We start from the raw sequence: 19,545 nt of genomic DNA on the forward strand, positions 1-19,545 counted from the left end.
AAAAAAAAAAAAAAAAAAAAAAAAAAAAAAAAAAAAAAAAAAAAAGCATGCCCTAACTAAGCACTTGGATGAGAGAATCTGAGGGAGATGCCCAGAGGGTCAGAGTGAAAAGGAGACAAATCATCTAGTCGGAGCCCCTTCCTGGGGACCTGGGGAGCTAAGGCCCAGAGACGGTCAGTGACTTTCCCAGCGTCAGACAAATTTAACAATTTCTTTCGGCTCAAGTTTTCGTCCAGAACATTTTTGTGCTAAAAAGTCAGATTTTCAAAGTGGAGAAGCAAATAATATATATTTTGTGTAGAAGATCCAGACAATTATAACAAAGGAGTTTCCTCACTCTGTAAAACTTCACCTGGCTTTACATTCCCTCATAAAAGCTGTGAGAATTTTGGCTCCTGGGTTGGGGACGGGGAAGTAAGTTTCTGAACCTCCTCTCTCACAGGAATAAAAAGGGAAAGAGGCCACACCACATTCTCGAGGCCCTGTTGGAATCAACCAAAGATCTGATCACACCGGAGGGGGTGTTTCCTTCCTCCCTCAGCCTCTGTTACAAATTTTTAAAGGGACTCTTGGTGTACATACCATGCACCATTGTGCCACGCTACCGATCATGGAACTAAAAGACAGACTCGTGGAGAGCCCTGGCCAGGATTCAGCAGTCAGAATCACTTCAGGGACCTGACTGACTGACCTCAAACGCTACACTGCAGCATGGATCCACATCACAACTGGGTCCTGATCCAAAGGATGGAAGCCACTAATTTTACAGAGGTGAAAATTGACTAAATGGTACTCATTTCCAATACGATACCTTAACATCTTTTCTGTATAACAGTACATGTCTATAATACTTCATGACGCTGTATGTTCACACAGTAGCTTGAAATTTTCTGAGGATTTTGCACACATTCTTTTGCTACATTCCTGCAACAACGTATGGGAGAAGAGTTACTATGACTCCATTTTACAGACACAAGCACAGTTCCTGGCAGAGGAATGAATGAAGGAAAAAACTAACAATCTTCAAAGGATCTAAGACACAGATGGCCTGATTTCACACTCCTGCATCATTGCATGTAAATCATATTTTATAAACGGCAAAGCCAAGACAAAGGTCCAGCATTCGTTTCAGGCTAGGTTAAACCACAGGGCTCGTTTACCTGGTCACCTGGAGACAGCTCTTTCTTCCCCTGCCCCTATTTCCTTCTGTCACTCCCTGTAGCTTTCCCCCACTGCCCACTTGATACCACTCCCCGAAACACACTCTCTCTTAACGGCACCATGACTGGCTTTGTATTGCTTACAAGATGAACCTCATTTCAAGCTCAGTTCTTACGTGACTGATACAGAATCAGATTACCCAGTAGCAAAACAGTAAAGCTTCAGGGGCTGGCCCAGTGGCCGAGTGGTTAAGTTCACGCACTCTGCTGTAGGAGGCCCAGTGTTTCGTCAGTTCGAATCCTGGGCACAGACACGGCACCACTCACGGAGCCATGCTAAGACAGCGTCCCACATGCCACAACTAGAAGGACCTACAACTAAGAATATACAACTATGTACCGGGGGGCTTTGGGGAGAAAAAGGAAAAAAATAAAAGTAAAAAACCATAAAGCTGCAGAAATTATCGTGCATTCTCACCTGGAATGGCAAGACATTGAGAGGCTACTCCACATCCCCACCAGCTATCCCTCCTGTGATCTCCAGACCTGATTGTCCTACCAGGAATCCATCAATCCATCATGCATTGCCTTATGCCATCTCTTGTACTGTTTCTTAAATTTACACCTGGGTATATCCTATCCTCCTCATTCACTTGTCATCTCTTCCTGGACAGAGGATCAGGAGCTGCTGGGTTAGTTGGACATGAAGCATATGCTGGCTTCTCAATTTTCTTTTGGTTAATTTTGATGATGAGTTAATTGTGTGCACATGTTCCTGTTTGTGATGTAATATATCAATCTGGGAACCAGGAGATTGAGAGTCTTGGCCTGGCTCTCTTGGAAGCTGTGGCCTCTGATAGTCATCTCTTAATTTCCCCCCTCCTTACTATAGCAAAATTTCTGTCTAAAATCAATGTAGTACATTATACACGCGGCTTAACTACCTTAAGGAACGTGAGGTTTAATAAGCTGATGTTTCTAACTACTTCAGCAGCTCTCTGGAAGGAAGATGCCATCTTACCCTATTTCATTATGAAAAAGCTAGAGATATAAACAGATGCTCATATCCTGAAGTTACTCTGAAATATTAGAAACCTTGAATTACTGACTTGTTCAGTGATTTATATTAAGTTTACTTTTCTGGTTCTGCAGGCTCTTCCAGATCAGTTCTATGCAAAAAGGGAATGTGCTCTGCAGTGAATAAACGGCATGTGTTGGAAGTAAAACCTGAAATACGTTTACCGTCTAGACTAGAATCATTGAGTTAATTCCCTGTCAGAGTGACAATTGGACTGCAGGTGTGTGTGTGCTGTGCACACTTGTACAAGTCTGAACCAACGAGGTGAGAGTTCAGAGCCCTGTAGCAATGTGACTTCGTAAGAGATCAATTTTTCCAGAACTGAAGCAAGAGGAGGTTGCCTTAGAATGGGCACACTTGCATATTGTGAAAAGTGCAACTGAAAGCTAGATGAATGTACCATTTGAATGGAAAACACTTTTGAGTCCAACCCTTAGCTGTTAGAAGCTCAGCTCCCTGTCACTTCAAGACCAAGATACTGGGAGTGACTATTTTCAGTTCTCTCCACTGCTCAGCTGCTATTAGGATTTGTCAAATCAGCCTGCTCACAGGGCTTCAGACTGAGTGCAAGCTTTCTCTGCTATCAAGGGTGCAGGGCCAATCACTGTGGGGGGCCCTGGTGGTTTCAGAATTAAAAATAACTAAATGAATAAGCCATGAACTTCTGGATGGAGAGACTCCCTTATTTCTGGCAGCGACACTGTGTCCAATACATTAATTAGATTGAAAATTAAAAGTTACCAAATAAAGAGAAGGAAAGGAAATCCCTGTTGTGGCATATGAGAAAGAACACTTATGCTCTGAGTCCCAGATGTCGGTGGATTCTGAGCTTTGAGTCATGGGGACAGGCCACAGAGTGAGCGGAGAATGGAGCAGGAGAATCTGAGGAAGGTTAGCTCAGGCCTCCTCCTAGGCTTTGTTGGCAACTGTCAATACAAAGGTAGCTAGAGAAAAACCCAAGGCAACCTAGATAATCAGGTTGGCTGCCAATGGAATGGCTCCTTTTATGTTTCTAGCTTGAGGTCTTCAGCCCACCCTTTGGGAGCTTCTAACCAGGCCCAGCTTAACCAGGAGAAAAGCGCGAGTCTCAGCAGCAGGCAGAAAGTGTTCAACTGCCAACCACGACAGCAGTCACCACTTGTGACAACTTCTGTAATTCAGTCTGAAAAGGCCCTGTTTCTCAATTCTAACCCAAAAAAGGTGGAAGAGCCTGCCACACCACAGTTCCTCAGAGCAGTGGAACTGCCTGGGGAATCTTCCCTTCCCGGTTTCACACATTTTTATGGTCTGAATCTCCTGCAGCATCAGTCCTTGGTGTGGCAGTGACTTTATCCTGGGACGTCCATGAATTACGTTGGTGCTGGGGGGTGGGAGGAGACTAAGGTTTGGGAGCTAGATCCTGGTTCAGAGTTTTGGCTCTACACTTATGTGACTAAGACCGAGTTACTTATCTTCTCTGAGCCTCTCTATTCCAAATCTGTAAAACGGGTCTAATAAAATTGTTCCCACATGGCTATTCTGTGGAATATTATGCGTAGCACATTACCTGGCCTGTAGTAGATGCTCGATAAAGGTAGGCCCCTTACCCTATGCCAGTGCAATGGGTTCTGTTGACAAGATTCCACATCCTACCAAACAACTCTGAAGACCAGCAGTATCAGACACGTGGGAGGAAAGTACTAGAAAGGAGCAAACTGCTCACCCTGAGTTAGGCCATTGCCTGCCCTCACGTTCCAGGTCCAGTGCTGGGCTGAACAGCCTGGCAGTCAGAGCAGACGTTGGCGAGTCACACTCAGGTCCAAATCTCAGCATTGCCACTTATTAGCAACAGGACTGCAGACATAGAACGTAACTCTGCTCCAACATTCTAAAATGAGAAAGATAACGGCCTGAGTGTGGGATGACCTCATCTATGTGAAGGGCTTAGCACTGTGCCTAGCACAGTCACCACTAGACAAAAGTCATCACATCACCATTTATTTCCAACCAGCAGGACTCTAGTGGGTGACAGGCTGAGAGAAATAAGATAGTATAATTCTAAGGGTAAAAGGAACCAAAAAGTAAGAATCTCGTGGTGGGATGAAAGGCATGGCTTAGAGAGTAAGAAGCAACCTGTGACTGTCACTCCGTGAGGGCAGCCTGGATGAGAAGTGGGAGACTAGCAGCTTGATAAACAGGCCAGCACTTCCTCTGCTCTAGAATCAGCCAGCGCCGGGGAGGAAGACACTTATGAAGACGACGCAGCAGATACTGCCCTCCCCCTGGATCTCTTCTCCTCCTCCTCACTGGGGCTCTGCTGCAGGCACTAGTTTTCCAGTCTGTCATTCATCTGTGGCAGCCCAGCCTCTCCTCCAGCTTCCTCTCTCTCTCTGAATGGGTGGTTTTGAAACCACAGTCGGGCACTTGGACGGCCAGCCCCAGAACCACAGGAAAGCTCGTTAACAATACAGCTTCTCAGGTCCCAGCCTCGGGGAATCTGATCCATTAGGCCTCAGATGGGACCTGGTGACTCATTTTCTTAAGTTCCCCAGTAATTCTGTGGAGTCAGGTTTGGGAACTATCTTTCTAGACTCTTCCTATACAAAAATCAAAACTTCTCTCTCATGGCCCAATCCTTCCGGGCCTTTCTCTCCCCTGACCTACATAAAAACTCCTCTGTGTTTGGGTCCATGAATCAGTAACTGGCAACAACTTTACATTTTCCCTCCAAGACCTTACATAAAGGACATATTATACCATGAGCCTAAGTATGAAAAATTTCAAGAGAAAGGAAGGAACATTCAGAACCCCTTCAGTCCATTCTTATAAGTGGGGCGGACCCTAAAGAATATTGGGGGCTTCAGCTCTCCCATCCACTCCCCGCTTTGCTGGTAGAGAGGCCATGGTAGCCAAGGACATACAGTGGATGAAAGTTTGGAGACTGAGTCAAAGAGGCACATTAAATGTGCAGAATAACAGCAACAACAACAATAGCAAACATGTATTGAGAGCCAAAGCCAAGTGCCACCCTGAGCACCTTACACGGATTATCTCATTTAACATTCCCATCCATGAGCATGCGTTAGTACTATCACTCCCACTTTACAAATTTAAAAACTGAGATGCAAAGAAATTGACCAGCTCAAAATCACACAGGCAACAAGTTGCTGAGGATGGCAAAAGGGAATATTTCATAGGCACCTGAGAACTGTGAAGGCATAAAACTTAGATTAGCAGAAACATATCTTCTCTCCAGAGAGAAGAATAATGGAAAATAGAGGATAAAATGTTTGAGAGGAGGAAGAAAAGAATTGCATAGCAAGAAAACAGCAGCGTTTCCCAGACTTTTCAGTCGCGCATCACTAACCTAGGACTTTGAAGCCTCTTTCCAGCCTGTGGCACAGGAGGACATACAAGGCCCCTCCCCTGCTCTCCCACTGGGCAGCATATGGGTTGTGGGTAGAGGGGAACAAAAGTGCTACCTGACAGGCCACTTTAGTTCTAGAGAATTAAAGGAGCCAATGAGCTCTTGAAGGTAGAAATGGAGATAGTGGCTGAGGGCTAGCTCTATCCAGGCTGTCCATCCCAGAACTGCAGGATCAACAGGAGCCTATGGTTTCTATGGAAACCTTATCCAGGAACATTATTATCATCTGACCATAGCCACGGTTCTTCAGAAGCCCAGAAAGCACCTTAAATAGATGCCATCGAAAATTACCAAGACTCTCTTCAAGATGGCGGCACTTCCCTTAAGCCTGAAGCTCGTTTCTGTTCTCTGCCCTTCTAAAAGAGACTACAGAGCTGGAGCAGCAAGCACAGGCAAGTATCTCCTCCTCAGAAATGTAATGTGGAGCTTATTGACCTCAGATTGTCCTTCTTCCTATTGGGTTCTGAAAGGGAGGCTGTCCCCAACATGCCTGTTCCTCATCCTGGGCCCAAGGGAGCAAGTCCTGTGGCTGAACAGTCATTCTAACTTTGATGGTGTCTTTAACGAGAATCAACAATTCACAGGCACTGCTTGCATTGCAAAAAATTCTCCATAAGACTCAGATCACTAGCCATAAGGATTTTCCGTGGCTTCTGGAGACATCAAAACATTCCCCTTGACCACCATTATCCAGCTGTCCAGCCACAAATGATCCAATCACTAGAGACTGATAGTCTCCTTTCTCCAGCTGGCAGTAAACCTGACTCCTGTGACGGACATGAGGGGCAACATCTCCTTCCCACCCCAACCCACAACCTCCTGCAAAACCCCCCAGACCTCACAAATACTCCAGCCATCCTCTGACAAGCTAGAAGGCTCATTCCTCTGCAGAGAATGGATGACATCAATTCCAAAGGATTCAAAGAACAGCCGCTTTAAGAAGCCTCTATTTGGAAAAGATATTTAAGCAAAGCTGTGCTTGATGAAGTGAAATAGAATTAGCCGCTTCAGTAGCACAGGCTTCTCTGATTCATTCTAAGGTAGACTGGCTTAGTCGTTTCCAAGTGGAATGAACTCAACAACAATATATCACAGTTAACTGTGATCACAGCTCCACGGAATTTCAGCTGGTACCTGGAATACACCAAGGAGCACTTAATATTTCCCAATCTGTAATCAACCTTTTGTACATTTGTTCCTAATCACAGCATACGGTTTCATCTTAATGCACTGTTTTCTTAGCATATTACAGTTGGTCATTTCAGCACGCCTAATGGCCCATTTGGTAGGTTCAATTGCAATTAGGGCCCCTTGGTTTTTGTTTCCCAGCAAGGCTTGGAGGGGGTTGATTTTGCCCCCCTTCCCACTGCTCGATTTCAAGGGCAGAATCACGAAAGAGCAAAGACATACCTGTTGCAGTCGACGTGGAGCAGGAGATGAGAGGCGCTAACTGACAGCGCCACCTTGTGCCACTGTCCATCCGCCATCCGGTAGGGAAGTGCCTCTGTCCTGGGCTTCCCCTTGTGTGTGTAGTGATATCGAATCTCATCTCTCAGGCCACTGCTCTCCAGTTCAAAATAACTGTATGCAAAGCAAGAAGAGTTTGTTTTATTTTATTTCTGGATTTTACAGCAGTCATCAGTCCTCACTACTTACTGTCTTCCCACCAGGTTTCTCAGAATCTAAAACTAGGCAAACATGACACAAAGAGCTACAACTCAAAATCAACTGTACCAGATGGAATCCTCCAATTCACCTGTTGTCTGAGAACCCTCATGGTCACACCTGGAGCCCCCAAAATGGAGCTTGAGTGATCCACTGTGAGGTGACAAGCCACAGCTAATTAGCAAAGCTTGGTGCAGTGTCTCTTAAATACTTGGAAGCCCAGGGCCAGCCCCAGGGTTGCGTGGCTAAGTTCATGCACTCCACTTTGGTGGCCCAGGGTTTGCAGGTTCGGATCCTGGGTGCAGACCTACACAGTGCTCATGAAGCCATGCTGTGGCGGCACCTCTCATAGACAAACTAAAATGACCTACACTAGGATAGACACCTATGTGCTGGGGCAGGAAAGAAAAAAAAAGGAAGATTGGCAACAGAGTTAGCTCAGGGCCAATCTTCCTCACCAAAAAAAGCATACTTTAAAAAAGAAAAAAATGATAAAAAAGAAGTCCTGTACAGAACCCTCTTTCTATTGTCTAAAAAAGGCCATTCACGTGGAATGGACTTATGGATGTTTATTTTTATTTCTGCCATTTTTATTTTTCAAGAATTGAAGGAAAACAAAAGTCGTGTTGGATACCAGGGATTGAAATAATTGTCAGAGTGAAGAGATCATAAGGCTTTTTTTTTTTTTTTACTCCCCCTTGGACAAAAAGCTATAAGTGGACAACAATTCCTAAACAGCAACCAGGGAAGCAACAGTTTGAAGCTATTCATATATGGACCAGTATTTCAAATTACCATGGGATGAAACACACAATGGGGTTTTCACTTTCCCAGATCGTTAGCACATTTCCCAGATCCAAGAAAGACTCTTAGCACCAGCACTGCAGTCTGCACTTTAGTCATAAAATGCAGCAAGCAACTCTGGGACACTCCTCAGACACACACCAGGGCTGATACTTTCGTGGGTGGATGACCTAGTTAGCGTTCTATGCCTCGCTTCTGAAAAGTGTCATCACAGTTGTCAGCAAAATTGGGCCTAATCTCACTACCAGCCATCGCACTAGGCATTTAACACTTATGACCTAATTCACCCACAAAATCCTACAAGACTAATATCATTATCCCCTTTTAAAAATTAGAAAGCTAAGATTCTGGAATTTAACATGCCCAAGTTAGGAGTTAAACTTGGGTCTCACTTTGACAGTCTATGCATTTCCACCAGTTTGCTGCCCATCTCAGAGGCAGGAGGACAAAGTCGGAAAGACGGCCTCAGCTGGCACCGTCTCCCAACAACTCATTCATACAGACGACTCAAGAACTACTCACTTCAACAGGAAACCAGGTTCATCCCCAGATGTGGAAGGACCTACTGTGTCTCCTCTAATCTGTTGAGCTGTCCTGACCCCACTAGCCAGATTGTATTCAATCTAAAACACAAAAAGCATCTTCCAGGAGGACTGAAATGAATATATCATGAAACAGCCTCTATTATGCATGACCCCAAACCTCAAGTCAGAACCAATGCATATTTCTTGCTCATCTTTCACAGGATCTTCCCAAGAGAGCGTGCAGGGGAAGCAAGCCCAGCCTCCGACCCACCTCATTTGCACTAGACAAAGAATCGGGCCCAAGGTCATAAACTGAAGAGGTTACTTATATTATTGGGGCCTGCTCCTGAGCCCAGGTACATACTTATTAGTAATAAATATGATACATATTTTATAAGGCTGCAGAAGAGGAAATCCCTTAACCTAGAAGACATTCATTTTAAAAGAATTCTCCAAATTTCTTTTCAGCTGCTAGAACATTGGAAGAATCAAACAACCAAGGAATTTAAAAGGCCAAGACCACCTGAGGTTATCTGGTCATTCTTTTAATGTGTTATTACCGAACACGTAGTGAAGGGCTGAAATTTAAAATATAGATCCTGTTCTCAAGATGCTTTGAGACTAGTGGAAAAAGGAAACAAAATACGTGCCCCTCCCCTGTAACAAGCTAAAAACTGGCCTAAGAGAAACAAATAGGAGGCAGGGGAAATTGTCATTTCAATAGTGACTGCCATGTGCTGGGAACGGGTTAAGTGCTTTCATAAACATCACCTCATTTCTTCAAGGGAGATATTATATCTGTTCTACAGAGAGTTCACATATGCTCAGACACATTATTCAATGTCTTGCCCAAGATCCCACAGCTCCTGTTTAGAAAAGCAGCATGATCTGAAATTTGAGACCTTACCAAGATTAACACATCAGGAAAATCTCTCAATTACTTTATTTTGACAATAAACTACTGCTGGGGAAAGAGATGATACAACCTTGAAAGGACTTCAATCAATGATACTTAGAAATGCTTATAGAGATCACCTGACGGAATCAAAAAAAAGAAAAAGGGAGGTAGATACATTTGGCCAGAGTTAATCATTATTCCTAGGCTTATGGCCTCATTGAGCAAATGCTCCATGTATTAATAAGCAGACCTTTAAAGATCACTTTACAAAGCACAGGAGCAAGTGGTTCCCATAGAGTAACCACCAACATGAGCCACGAGAAAAGAAATCTGCCTTGTTGTTCTCAATAGGGCGGAATGGATGCTTGTGTCTCAGGGTAAAGTTTCTGACAGCATCATGCACATATTCGAAAGTGCTGGATCTCAACTTGGATGAAAGTCAAGATGATGTGTTTTTTAAAAAATGTTAGATAACTCCTGAAGTGGCCCTAGGGATGACCAAGACGCTGGATGGCTAAGTGACAACTGGATACAATTGTTGCATGAGCGCTGAGAGGGGAATAAGGCAATACTTCCAGGCAGTGACCCTCTGCTAAGAGAGATGTGAGGCTTAGTCCTGAGAGCAACTTGGAGGAGGTGGTCGTTCAGCCTGATGACCTTTGGCTGTAGCCTGGAAGGAAGACTCATGATTTGCAGTAGAGCTTGTTATTCAAAGTATGGTCCACAGACCAGCAGCATCATCACCAACAATGGAAATTCAGATTACGGGCCCCAACCAAGGCCTGCTTGCACCAGAATCAGCATTTTAATAAGACCCCCAGAGATTCATGTGCATATTAAGAAGCACTGGTGTTGAGTATGCCAGGTGTTGCTCTCCTTACTGGCCAGATGGTCACAGTGAGGGAAGCAGAAGTTTGAGGCTAGGAGCAGTGAGTAAGAGCCTGTGGTGCTGGCAGGGAGAGGAATGGCACTGGAAGTGACCGTCAGCAAGTGTCTAGGGAGCTCCCTGCCCCACCGGCCCCTCTCTTGAGGCCTCAAGTGCTTTGGGGTCTTCTCGGGATGTGGGGGAGCAGGTTGCTGTACAAGTGATAAAATCAGCCAGATTTTGTGAGCAGCATTTCACCCCTCAGCCTTGGACCTCAGCCAAGTGTGCTGTTCCAACGACCCGTCCTGGCTTCCAGAAAAGCCTGTTCCTCCTGCAAATATTTGAAAACAGCCATCAGATTCACTGCTAAGCTTTATCTTTTTCAGACCAAGCATCCCCAGCTCCTTCCTTTATACTCCTGTCCCCCACCTAGCCTATGAGGGCCCTCCTGAACAAGGATTCTGCCTTCTTCCTCTTTCTAAATCCTTCCCCCATTGGTCATCATGCTCTAAGTATGGCAAAATGGATCCATTTCTGCCTTAAATACAGCATCCAGGAATAAAGACACTTCCTTTGAGCTGTGCACGACAAGGAGTGCATCCTAACACTTACACCGACCTTCCCATCCTCTGACGCCACAAGTCCTTGCACAAGAATGCCATGAAGGTGAATCTTTCCCACCTTATCTACATAGCTAAGATGTCTAAACCCAAGCCCTTGCTTAAGCGCTAGGCAGACCCTACCCAGAATCAGCATGAATAGTTCTCCAGAGTGCGCCCTTGAGTATTAGGAACAGAGTTATCATGAACTGAAGTCAATTTCACAAGACTATCCAAATTCCATGCTACACTGGGAAATAAAATTCGGGAACAATTCCAAAGAACATAGGTAGATCAAGATCAACCAGTTATTTTTATTAAAATAGTTGTCGTTTTCCCCAAAACTTATACCAACAGATCCATTTTGGAGATTTTATGTATGTATAAATATATATATATTTAATACATTTTATATTTATTATACTAATTAAGTATATAAATAATTGTATATTTTTATAAATACATATTTTATATACTAATAGACTGGATGGCTATACACACTCAAAATATTAAAGTAGTTGTTGCTGGATGAATGTGTCACTTCTGCATAGTAGGATGAAAACAGCAAAAGTTAATTTTAAATATTACCCAATCCTAGTTCATTAACAAAGGCAAAAAGTTTCTTAGAGGGGCCGGCCTCGTGCCCCAGTGGTTAAGTTCGCGCACTCCACTTCAGTGGCTCGGGGTTCACAAGTTTGGATCCCAGGTGAGGACCTAGCACTGCTCATCAAGCCACACAGTAGAAGCATCCCACATAAAACAGAGGAAGACTGGCACAGATGTTAGTTCAGCAACAATCTTCCGCAAGCAAAGAGAGGAAGATTGGCAATGGATGTCAGCTCAGGGCCAATCTTCCTCACAATAAATAAATAAAAGAAAAAATTTTAAAAGGAAAAGAATTTCTTAGAAAAATCATCTTTCCCAGCAATTCCACAAGGATAGACATTGGCTCTTTGGAGAAAGAGCTCACACCCCAGAGCTCCCAAGATAGTGCAGTACTGCTTCCATCCAGCAGGGGCTTCTCCGGGCCCCTGAACTGACTCTGGGCCAGGCACTATTCTACAAATATTTAGTCATTTAATACTCACAGTAACTTAAAAAATTACCGGCTATTACCATCTCCATTTTATAGAGGATGAAACCAAGGCAAAGAGAGAATAACTCTCCCAAGGATATACAGGTAGGGAAGAGCAGAACTAGGACTCAAGCAAGAGCAGCCTGGCTCCAGGGTTCACGCTCTGTGCGGCATCCCAAGTCCATACATTTAACTGCTACCTCATTTGACAGAAAAAGAAATGAAAGATCTGAAGCTCACACAGCCATAGGTAGCAGAACTATGACTTGAAGCCAGGTCTGGCAGACACCAAAGTGGGTGCTCCCAATGGCAACCTCCCATTACCTTCTACTGTACAAGATGTTTTAAACATATTACCTCTAATTCTGCCAACAATCTTAAATGGTAGTTATTAAATCCACACTATAAGTGTAAAAACTGAGGTTCAAATTGATAAGGTACCTTGCCCAAAGTCACATAACTCCTGTGACTCAATTCCAGGTCTGCTCAATTCCAGGACCCAGGTTCTTTCCACCACACTCCGTTCCTCTCCAGGCACAGTGGCATGATCAGATCAGGGTCAGGGGGCAAGGGACCTTAAGCGAACTCAGGCAACTCCCGTCCCTGATCCCCATGATGCTCCAAGCTGTGAAGACATCCTCCTGCAAACTCAAGTGCAAACCCCCATTCCCCATGTCGTGAGACAACGACCACCACAGAGAGAAACACTCCAGCTGTTCGGGTAGAGGCTCTTTTCCTCTCGTGGCCCTTTGCCTAGGGCTGGGATAATGAAGAGAGGAAGCCAAAAACACCAGGAAGGTACACTGTGTCCTACCTCAGGCCAGGGGTCTCAAGGACCACGTGTACTAAGAGACAGTGGCACAACTTTTAAGTGAATAGTAGTGCAAAGAGCACTGGCCCAAGGGTACAGAGACTTGATTTCAACCTTAAACCTGCTGCAGACAAACAATGAATGTAATCTTTGGCAAATGTAGCCCTGCCTCTCTGTACCTCGGTTTCTCTTGTCTGTTAAACAGAGTGATTGGCTCTGATCCACAGTGCCCTAGGATTTCCCGGAAGGGACTCAGGGTCTCTAGCAGAAGGAGAGGATGGGGCACCAGAGAAGCTTCATTCTCATCTGTTATATAAATTGTAGTTTCCCATAAGATTTCATTTGGAAAAAGAGACCACTTCCAAAAATAGTCTGAAACCACTGAATTAAATCTTTAAGGTGCAGCTGAGATGTATGTATATCAAATTTCTATAATTCATATACTACTTTGCATACTGATAAACTTTAAAAGAAACTGAATCCTTGGTTGGTCAGTTAGTTTCCTTCTACCCTTGACTTTCCTGGCAATGCTCAGGCTGCAGGCTCCTTAGCAGCCCAGGGGAGAAAGGATAGGAGATGACAGATGCACCAAATGTTCATGTCCCCACCTTTCTCCCTGAGCACACACCAGACTGTATTTCCCAGTAGCCTTGGATCTAGGAGGGACCATATGACACCGTCACCAAGAAAACATGGGCAGAGGTGATGTGTGTGACCAAGGCGAGGCAGTTAGGAAAGGCTGTGCCTTATCCATGCCAGCTGCAGAGGGTCCCCTAGAGGATTCTGAGGGCTTAAGTAGGGGGTGGTGTCATTAGATGGAATAAGCCTGGGTCCTTCAAGGACTGCATGGAGCACGGACATCTTTCCTCACACAGGCTGACAGTGAACTGGGAACAAAAATAAATCTTTACTGATAACAATCCAGAGATTGAGGTTATTAGACTACCTTGACTCATTAAAGAGAGGTACAGGAACATGAAACTGAAAAAAGGCAAAAAACTTGAGAAGTAACCATGGACACGAAGCTACTGCTAGACTATAAATAGAAAGATATGGCAGGAGGCATAAACACAGCCATCTTCTGTCCTGTACTTGAGAGAGAAACGGCATTACATGGCCTAATATTCTGTTTGGCAAATGGTATTTTCCAAAAATACCCACAGTATCTCCGATCTCATATGTTTTTCTACAATGTAATCTTGACATTCTTCCAGTTCAAAGGTGGGATCTACGCCTCCTCCCCTCGAATCTGGGTGGGCTTGTCAGTGCTGTTGAGGGCAAAAGTAATGCTTGGTGACTTCCAGGGCTGGGTCATAAAACACGACGCAGTTTCTCGTTTGCCAGAACACTGAAGCCCTGAGTTGCCGTGTAAGAAGTCTGACCACCCTAAGGCCACTGTGCTGTGAGGAAGCCCAGACCACACTGCGGAGGCTGCACATAGGTGCTCTGGTCAACAGCCCCACCTGGACTCCCCACCAACCTCCAGGATCAACGCAGACATATGAGTGAAAACCTCCAGGTGGTTTCCCCAGCTGTCCACTCTTCCCAGCCGAAGTCACACGCATTGTGGGACAGAGACAAGCCATCCCTCTGGACTCTGTCCAAATTCCGGACCCACAGAATCTGTGAGCATAATAAGCTTGGGGATGGTTTGTCGCACATCAGTAGGAATCAGAACGCTAACTTCAGGCATACAGGTTTTTACCTTTAAAAATTGGAACTATCATTTGGGTATGTCCCTACTAAATGTCTGGGGTCACGGCCAGATGATCAAATCCCAAAGAGCCAATTTTCTGCTTAGAGCCCCACAGACTTGTAACCATACATTTCCTTCTAACATCAAAAATGGAATTCTGTCCCCCAAAATGCAACTTAAACAATATCAATATGTCATCAGATCTTTTAAAATACATGGTTTTCAGTAGCTATTTAAAGAAACAAATACCAAAGGAATACATTGGTATCTTTCTCATTAATCCATTATTTTTCTTGTTATCAAGTCCTAACATCTTGGCCTCAAACTTCGCGTTCACTGAAATGGAAGTGGCCGCCTCGGCAGTCCTTCTATAAATGATTTCTTCCCTGAGTTCTAGCCTCAGGTTAGCTCCCGCCCAGGCTGCAGAGCTATTCGACTAAGGTAAAGGACGGTCTAATTTACCTGGACAACCTTCCATTACTCTCAACTTCTACTTCCTTCCTTCAGAGCATACGGTGTAGTCGAAAGAGCAGACACACCAGGAGACATGCGGCTGGTATCCCAGGGGCCTCCGAGTCCAGCCAACTTGTGTTCAACCCCTGCCTCAGCCATTTCATCCCCGTGAATGTGGGCAAGACACACCACTTCCTCAAGCCTCCTTTTCTTCATCTAGTAGAAAATAACATCTACTTCACAGGTTCCTTTTGAGGAAAAAAAAAGGACAAAACATTTGCAAATAACCTTACAAAGTGCCCAGTGTCCAGCAGTGATTAGGATTTCCCATCCTTATTCCTTCTGCAGACAAAGGAAGGAACAGCCTCCTAGGGGGTGATGCTGCCGAAAGGTACACGGCCTGCCTCCTCTCAGAACAGTGCTTCTCTGCCTTCCGCTCTCCCTTATGTAGATTTGACCTGGTGATTTTTTTTTGCATTTGTAAACTTATATACTAGTTGTGAACTCAATCCTCTTAGCAAACATCTAGCAAGAGATTAATGGTGACAGCAATTACAAACCGCCTCTGTTACTGAAAATAAAACATTCACGGTTAAATAAGGTTCTTTGCACCTATTCAAAACAATTCTGTTACTGTCTTTAAAAGCAGGGGAATGGCCGTGCTCTTCTTACTGAAGGAAAGGCTGGCTTCCAACCTTCCCAGATACGGAGAGCCGGGAGCAAAGACGTGGAAAGTTAAGACAGAAAACATTTTTAATTGAGAGAAGAAACTTAAAAGCAACCAATGAGCTGGTTTACTGGAACAAAGAGAGTGGATTGTTAGTTTTTGACTGCCAAGGCCTCCAAATACAGTTGAATATTAATATTTATTAAGCAAACAAGCCCAAGGCTGGAGGCTTAGACTCACACAACTGCATCTTATCTTAAGCCTAAGGTACAGCTCCAGATCACCAGGAACTCAAAATTAATTTGTTTTCTGCTTTTTCTCCCCAAGTCCCCCCAGTAATATAAACTATGTATATATAAAATACACACAGTTGTATATTTTAGTTGTGGGTCCTTCTAGATGTGGCATGTGGGACGCCGCCTCAGCATGACCTGACGAGCGGTGCCATGTCTGCGCCCAGGATCCGAACTGGCAAAACCCTGGGTTGCCGAAGCAGAGCAGGTGAACTTAATTACTCAGTCACAGGGTTGGCCCCTAAATGCTTCTAAATAAAGATTTAAGAAAAGGGAACCAAAATAATAGTAGTTGAAGTCCTGGCCACTTTCTATACTTCTACGTTTTACTAAAGACTTAAAGAGAAGGAATATTAAAAAAGCTAAAACTGAAGGCTTTATGTTTCTTAAGTTTTAAGTTTCTTAGGTTTTTCTGAACTTGAATTTTTTTTTTAACTTCTATGGTTCAAAACTAAATCATCTTTAAGGTATTCAGTGAAGAATTTCCCTCTCGCCCTGTTCTCCATCTCCCCAATACTCAACCTCCCTCAAAGACAACACTGTTATCAGTTTCCCGTGTACTCTTCCAAGGTTTTTTTTAATAAACGATTTTAGAATAGTTTCAATTTTCAGAAAAATTGCGAAGGCAGTGCAGAGAGTTGTCATATAGCCCACACCCAGTTTCCCCTATTATTAACATCTTACATTCATATGGCACATTTCTCACAATTAATGAACTAATATGGATACATTAATATTAACTAAAGTCCTAACTTTAGTCGGATGTCTTTAGTTTTTACCCAATATCCCTTTTCTCTTCCACTATCCCATCCAGGGCACCACATTAGATTTAATCACCACGTCTCATTAGGCTCCTTTTAGCTGTGACAGTTCACACTTGCTCTGTCTTTTTTGACCCTGGGAATTTTGAGAGGTACTGATGAGGTATTTGTAGAATTTCCCCCAACTGGGATTTGTCTAACGTTTTTCTCATGTTTAGACTCAGGCTGTGGATTTTGGGAAGGACGACCACAGAGGTAAAGCGTAATTCTCATATCACATCTAGGATATATACTATCAACTAACTTATCAAGCATGATGATAACCTTGGTGTCAGCCTACCTGGCTGAGGGAGAGTCTGTCAGCTTTCTCCAATGTAAAGTTACTCCTCCCCTCCTCCCTTTCCACACCGTCCTCTTTGGAAGGAATTCCCTAGTGCGGCCCACACTGTAGGAGCGGGGAGTTATGCTCCACCTCCTCAAAGATAGAGTAGCTACATAAATTATTTGGAATTCTACTGCATGAGGATTTGCCTGTTCTCTCCATTTATTCAATCGTTGATTTAAAGGTGTGTACTCACAGGTCGTCTTTTAGACTTTGGGCTCTCATCCAATACTAGTTTTGTTATTTTGTTGCTGAAATTGTTTCAGCTTTGGGCCATTGGAAGTTTTTTCAGTTGGCTCCTATGTCTCTTTGACATAAGGCTTCTTATATCGTTCCTGACTCAGTCCAAAAGTCAGCCATTTCTCCAAAAAGACCTAGTTGTTTTTATCGGAGAAGGGTATTAGAAACCAAGATCTGGATGATAAGTGTATTCATTGCCACTGAGGTATTGTTATTTCTAGGCACTCTCTGCTGATAGAGCAAAGAAATATATGTGGTATAATAACCAGTGTATACACACATATCAATATTTCTATGTGTCTATCTGTATCTAAATTAAGCTAAACATGAGTTCATACTGATGTCTTAAACTCTAATCCATTACCCACATGGATCATTCTAGTCTTGTCCCCATACCTATCTGTAACCTCCCACAATCCACCATCAATTTACTTAATTATTCACTTCCAGTGTACATGTATCATGATTTTAGAATCATTAACCCACACTCTCATGTAATCACCGTTGTCATTAGCGTGAAGGGTCTATGTGCAGTTCCTTTTACCTTTAGTCTTGCAGACTCCTCTTGTTTTCCAAGTCACTCAGGTCAGCAGCTTTTTCTCCAATCCCCTTTTTATTGAGGTTATTTCACATATTTGTAACACAGTTAGACTGTTTATAGTCACATTCTGCATTCCATCCTGGGGCCCCCAATCTCTCGAACGAATTTTTTTAAACATGCATACATATTGAGGTTCACTCTTTGTGCTGTAAATTTCTATGGGTTTTGCCAAATGCATAGTGTGATGCATCCACCACTAGAGTATCATACACAATAGTCCCACTGTCCGAAAAAATCCTCTCTTCTTCACCTACTTAACCTCCCTCAACCCTCAAGCCCCTGGGAATCACTGCTCTGTTTATCACCTCTGTATTTCTGCCTTTTCCAGAATATCCTATAAATGGAATTATACAGCATGTAGCATTTTCAGACTGGGTTCCTTCATCTAGTAATATGCATTTAATATTCATTCATGTCTTTGCATCGCTTGAAAGTTCATTCCTTTTTATCACAGAATAGTAGCCTGTCGTATAGACGTACCATAGTCTATCCATTCACCTATTGAAGGATATTTTAGTTGCTTCCTGTTTTAGGTGATTATAAGTAAAGCAGCTTAGTAACATTTATGTGCAGGTTTTTGTGTGAAAATAAGTTTTGAAATCAACTGGGTAAATACGTAGGAGTATGATTGCTGGATTGTATGGTAAGACTATGTTTAGCTTTGTAAGATATTACCAAACTGCATTTCCCTAATGACAAATGATATTGAGCATCTTTTTATATGTCTGTCATTTCTATATCTTCTTTGATGAGGTGTCTGTTCAGATCTTTTTCCCATTTTTTAATTGGGTTGTTTACTTGTTGAGTTTTAAGAGTTCTTGCTATATTTTGAACAAATCCTTTAATAGATGTATTTTTCAAATATTTCTCCTAGCCCTTGACTTGTTTTTTTCATTCTCTGAATAGTGTCTTTTCCAGAGTACAAGGTTTTTGTCTTAGGAAAATGAAACTTATCCATTTTTCCTTTCATGGTTCATACACTTGATGTTGTACATAAAAACTCATCACCAAACCCAAGGTCATGTAAATTTTCTCCTATGTTTTCTTCTAGAAGTTTTTATTGTTTTGAATTTTACATTAAGGTTTATGATCCATTTTGAGTTAATTTTTGTGAAAGGTGTAAGGTCTTTGTCAAAGTTTTTTTTTTGTTTGTTTCAGCATGATCATTTGATAAAAAGACTATCCTTTCTTCCAGAGGCTTTTATGCTATAAAAGCAAATATGAATATTCTTTTTGCCCCATCTTTCTAACATAAATGGTAGTATACTGTCGTCACTGTTCTACACTTTTTTCTTCCCACTTAATGTAACAAGAGACCTTTTTTATATACAAAGCTTCCCCTTTATCCTTATAGTTTTCAATTTTATTTGATACATATTCTCCCACTCAAAATTAAAATGACTGACTTCTTTATAGCACAAATCCAGACTACAAATAAAGACCTATTTTCTCAAGGCTAAGCCACTCTTACATATTGTGAAAGCAAAACTGAAAATCAGATGCAAGGGATGGCACTAAAGTTAAGTAAGGAGCAAGCACCGAGTAGTATAAAGACCTTTGATATACA

At 43.1% G+C, this 19,545-nt stretch overlaps 1 protein-coding gene across 1 annotated transcript in view; it reads right to left on the minus strand.

The window, feature by feature from the left end:
- Positions 1–19,545, minus strand: part of NELL1 (neural EGFL like 1) — a 750,986-nt gene that overhangs the window by 625,754 nt on the left and 105,687 nt on the right. Inside the window, exon 4 of the mRNA XM_046685488.1 lies at positions 7,055–7,225. Coding sequence (XP_046541444.1) covers positions 7,055–7,225 — 171 coding nt within the window. The remainder of the gene's footprint in view (positions 1–7,054; positions 7,226–19,545) is intronic.

This window comes from Equus quagga, chromosome 14 (genome assembly GCF_021613505.1).
Source record: "Equus quagga isolate Etosha38 chromosome 14, UCLA_HA_Equagga_1.0, whole genome shotgun sequence".
Classification (NCBI taxonomy): Eukaryota; Metazoa; Chordata; class Mammalia; order Perissodactyla; family Equidae; genus Equus; species Equus quagga.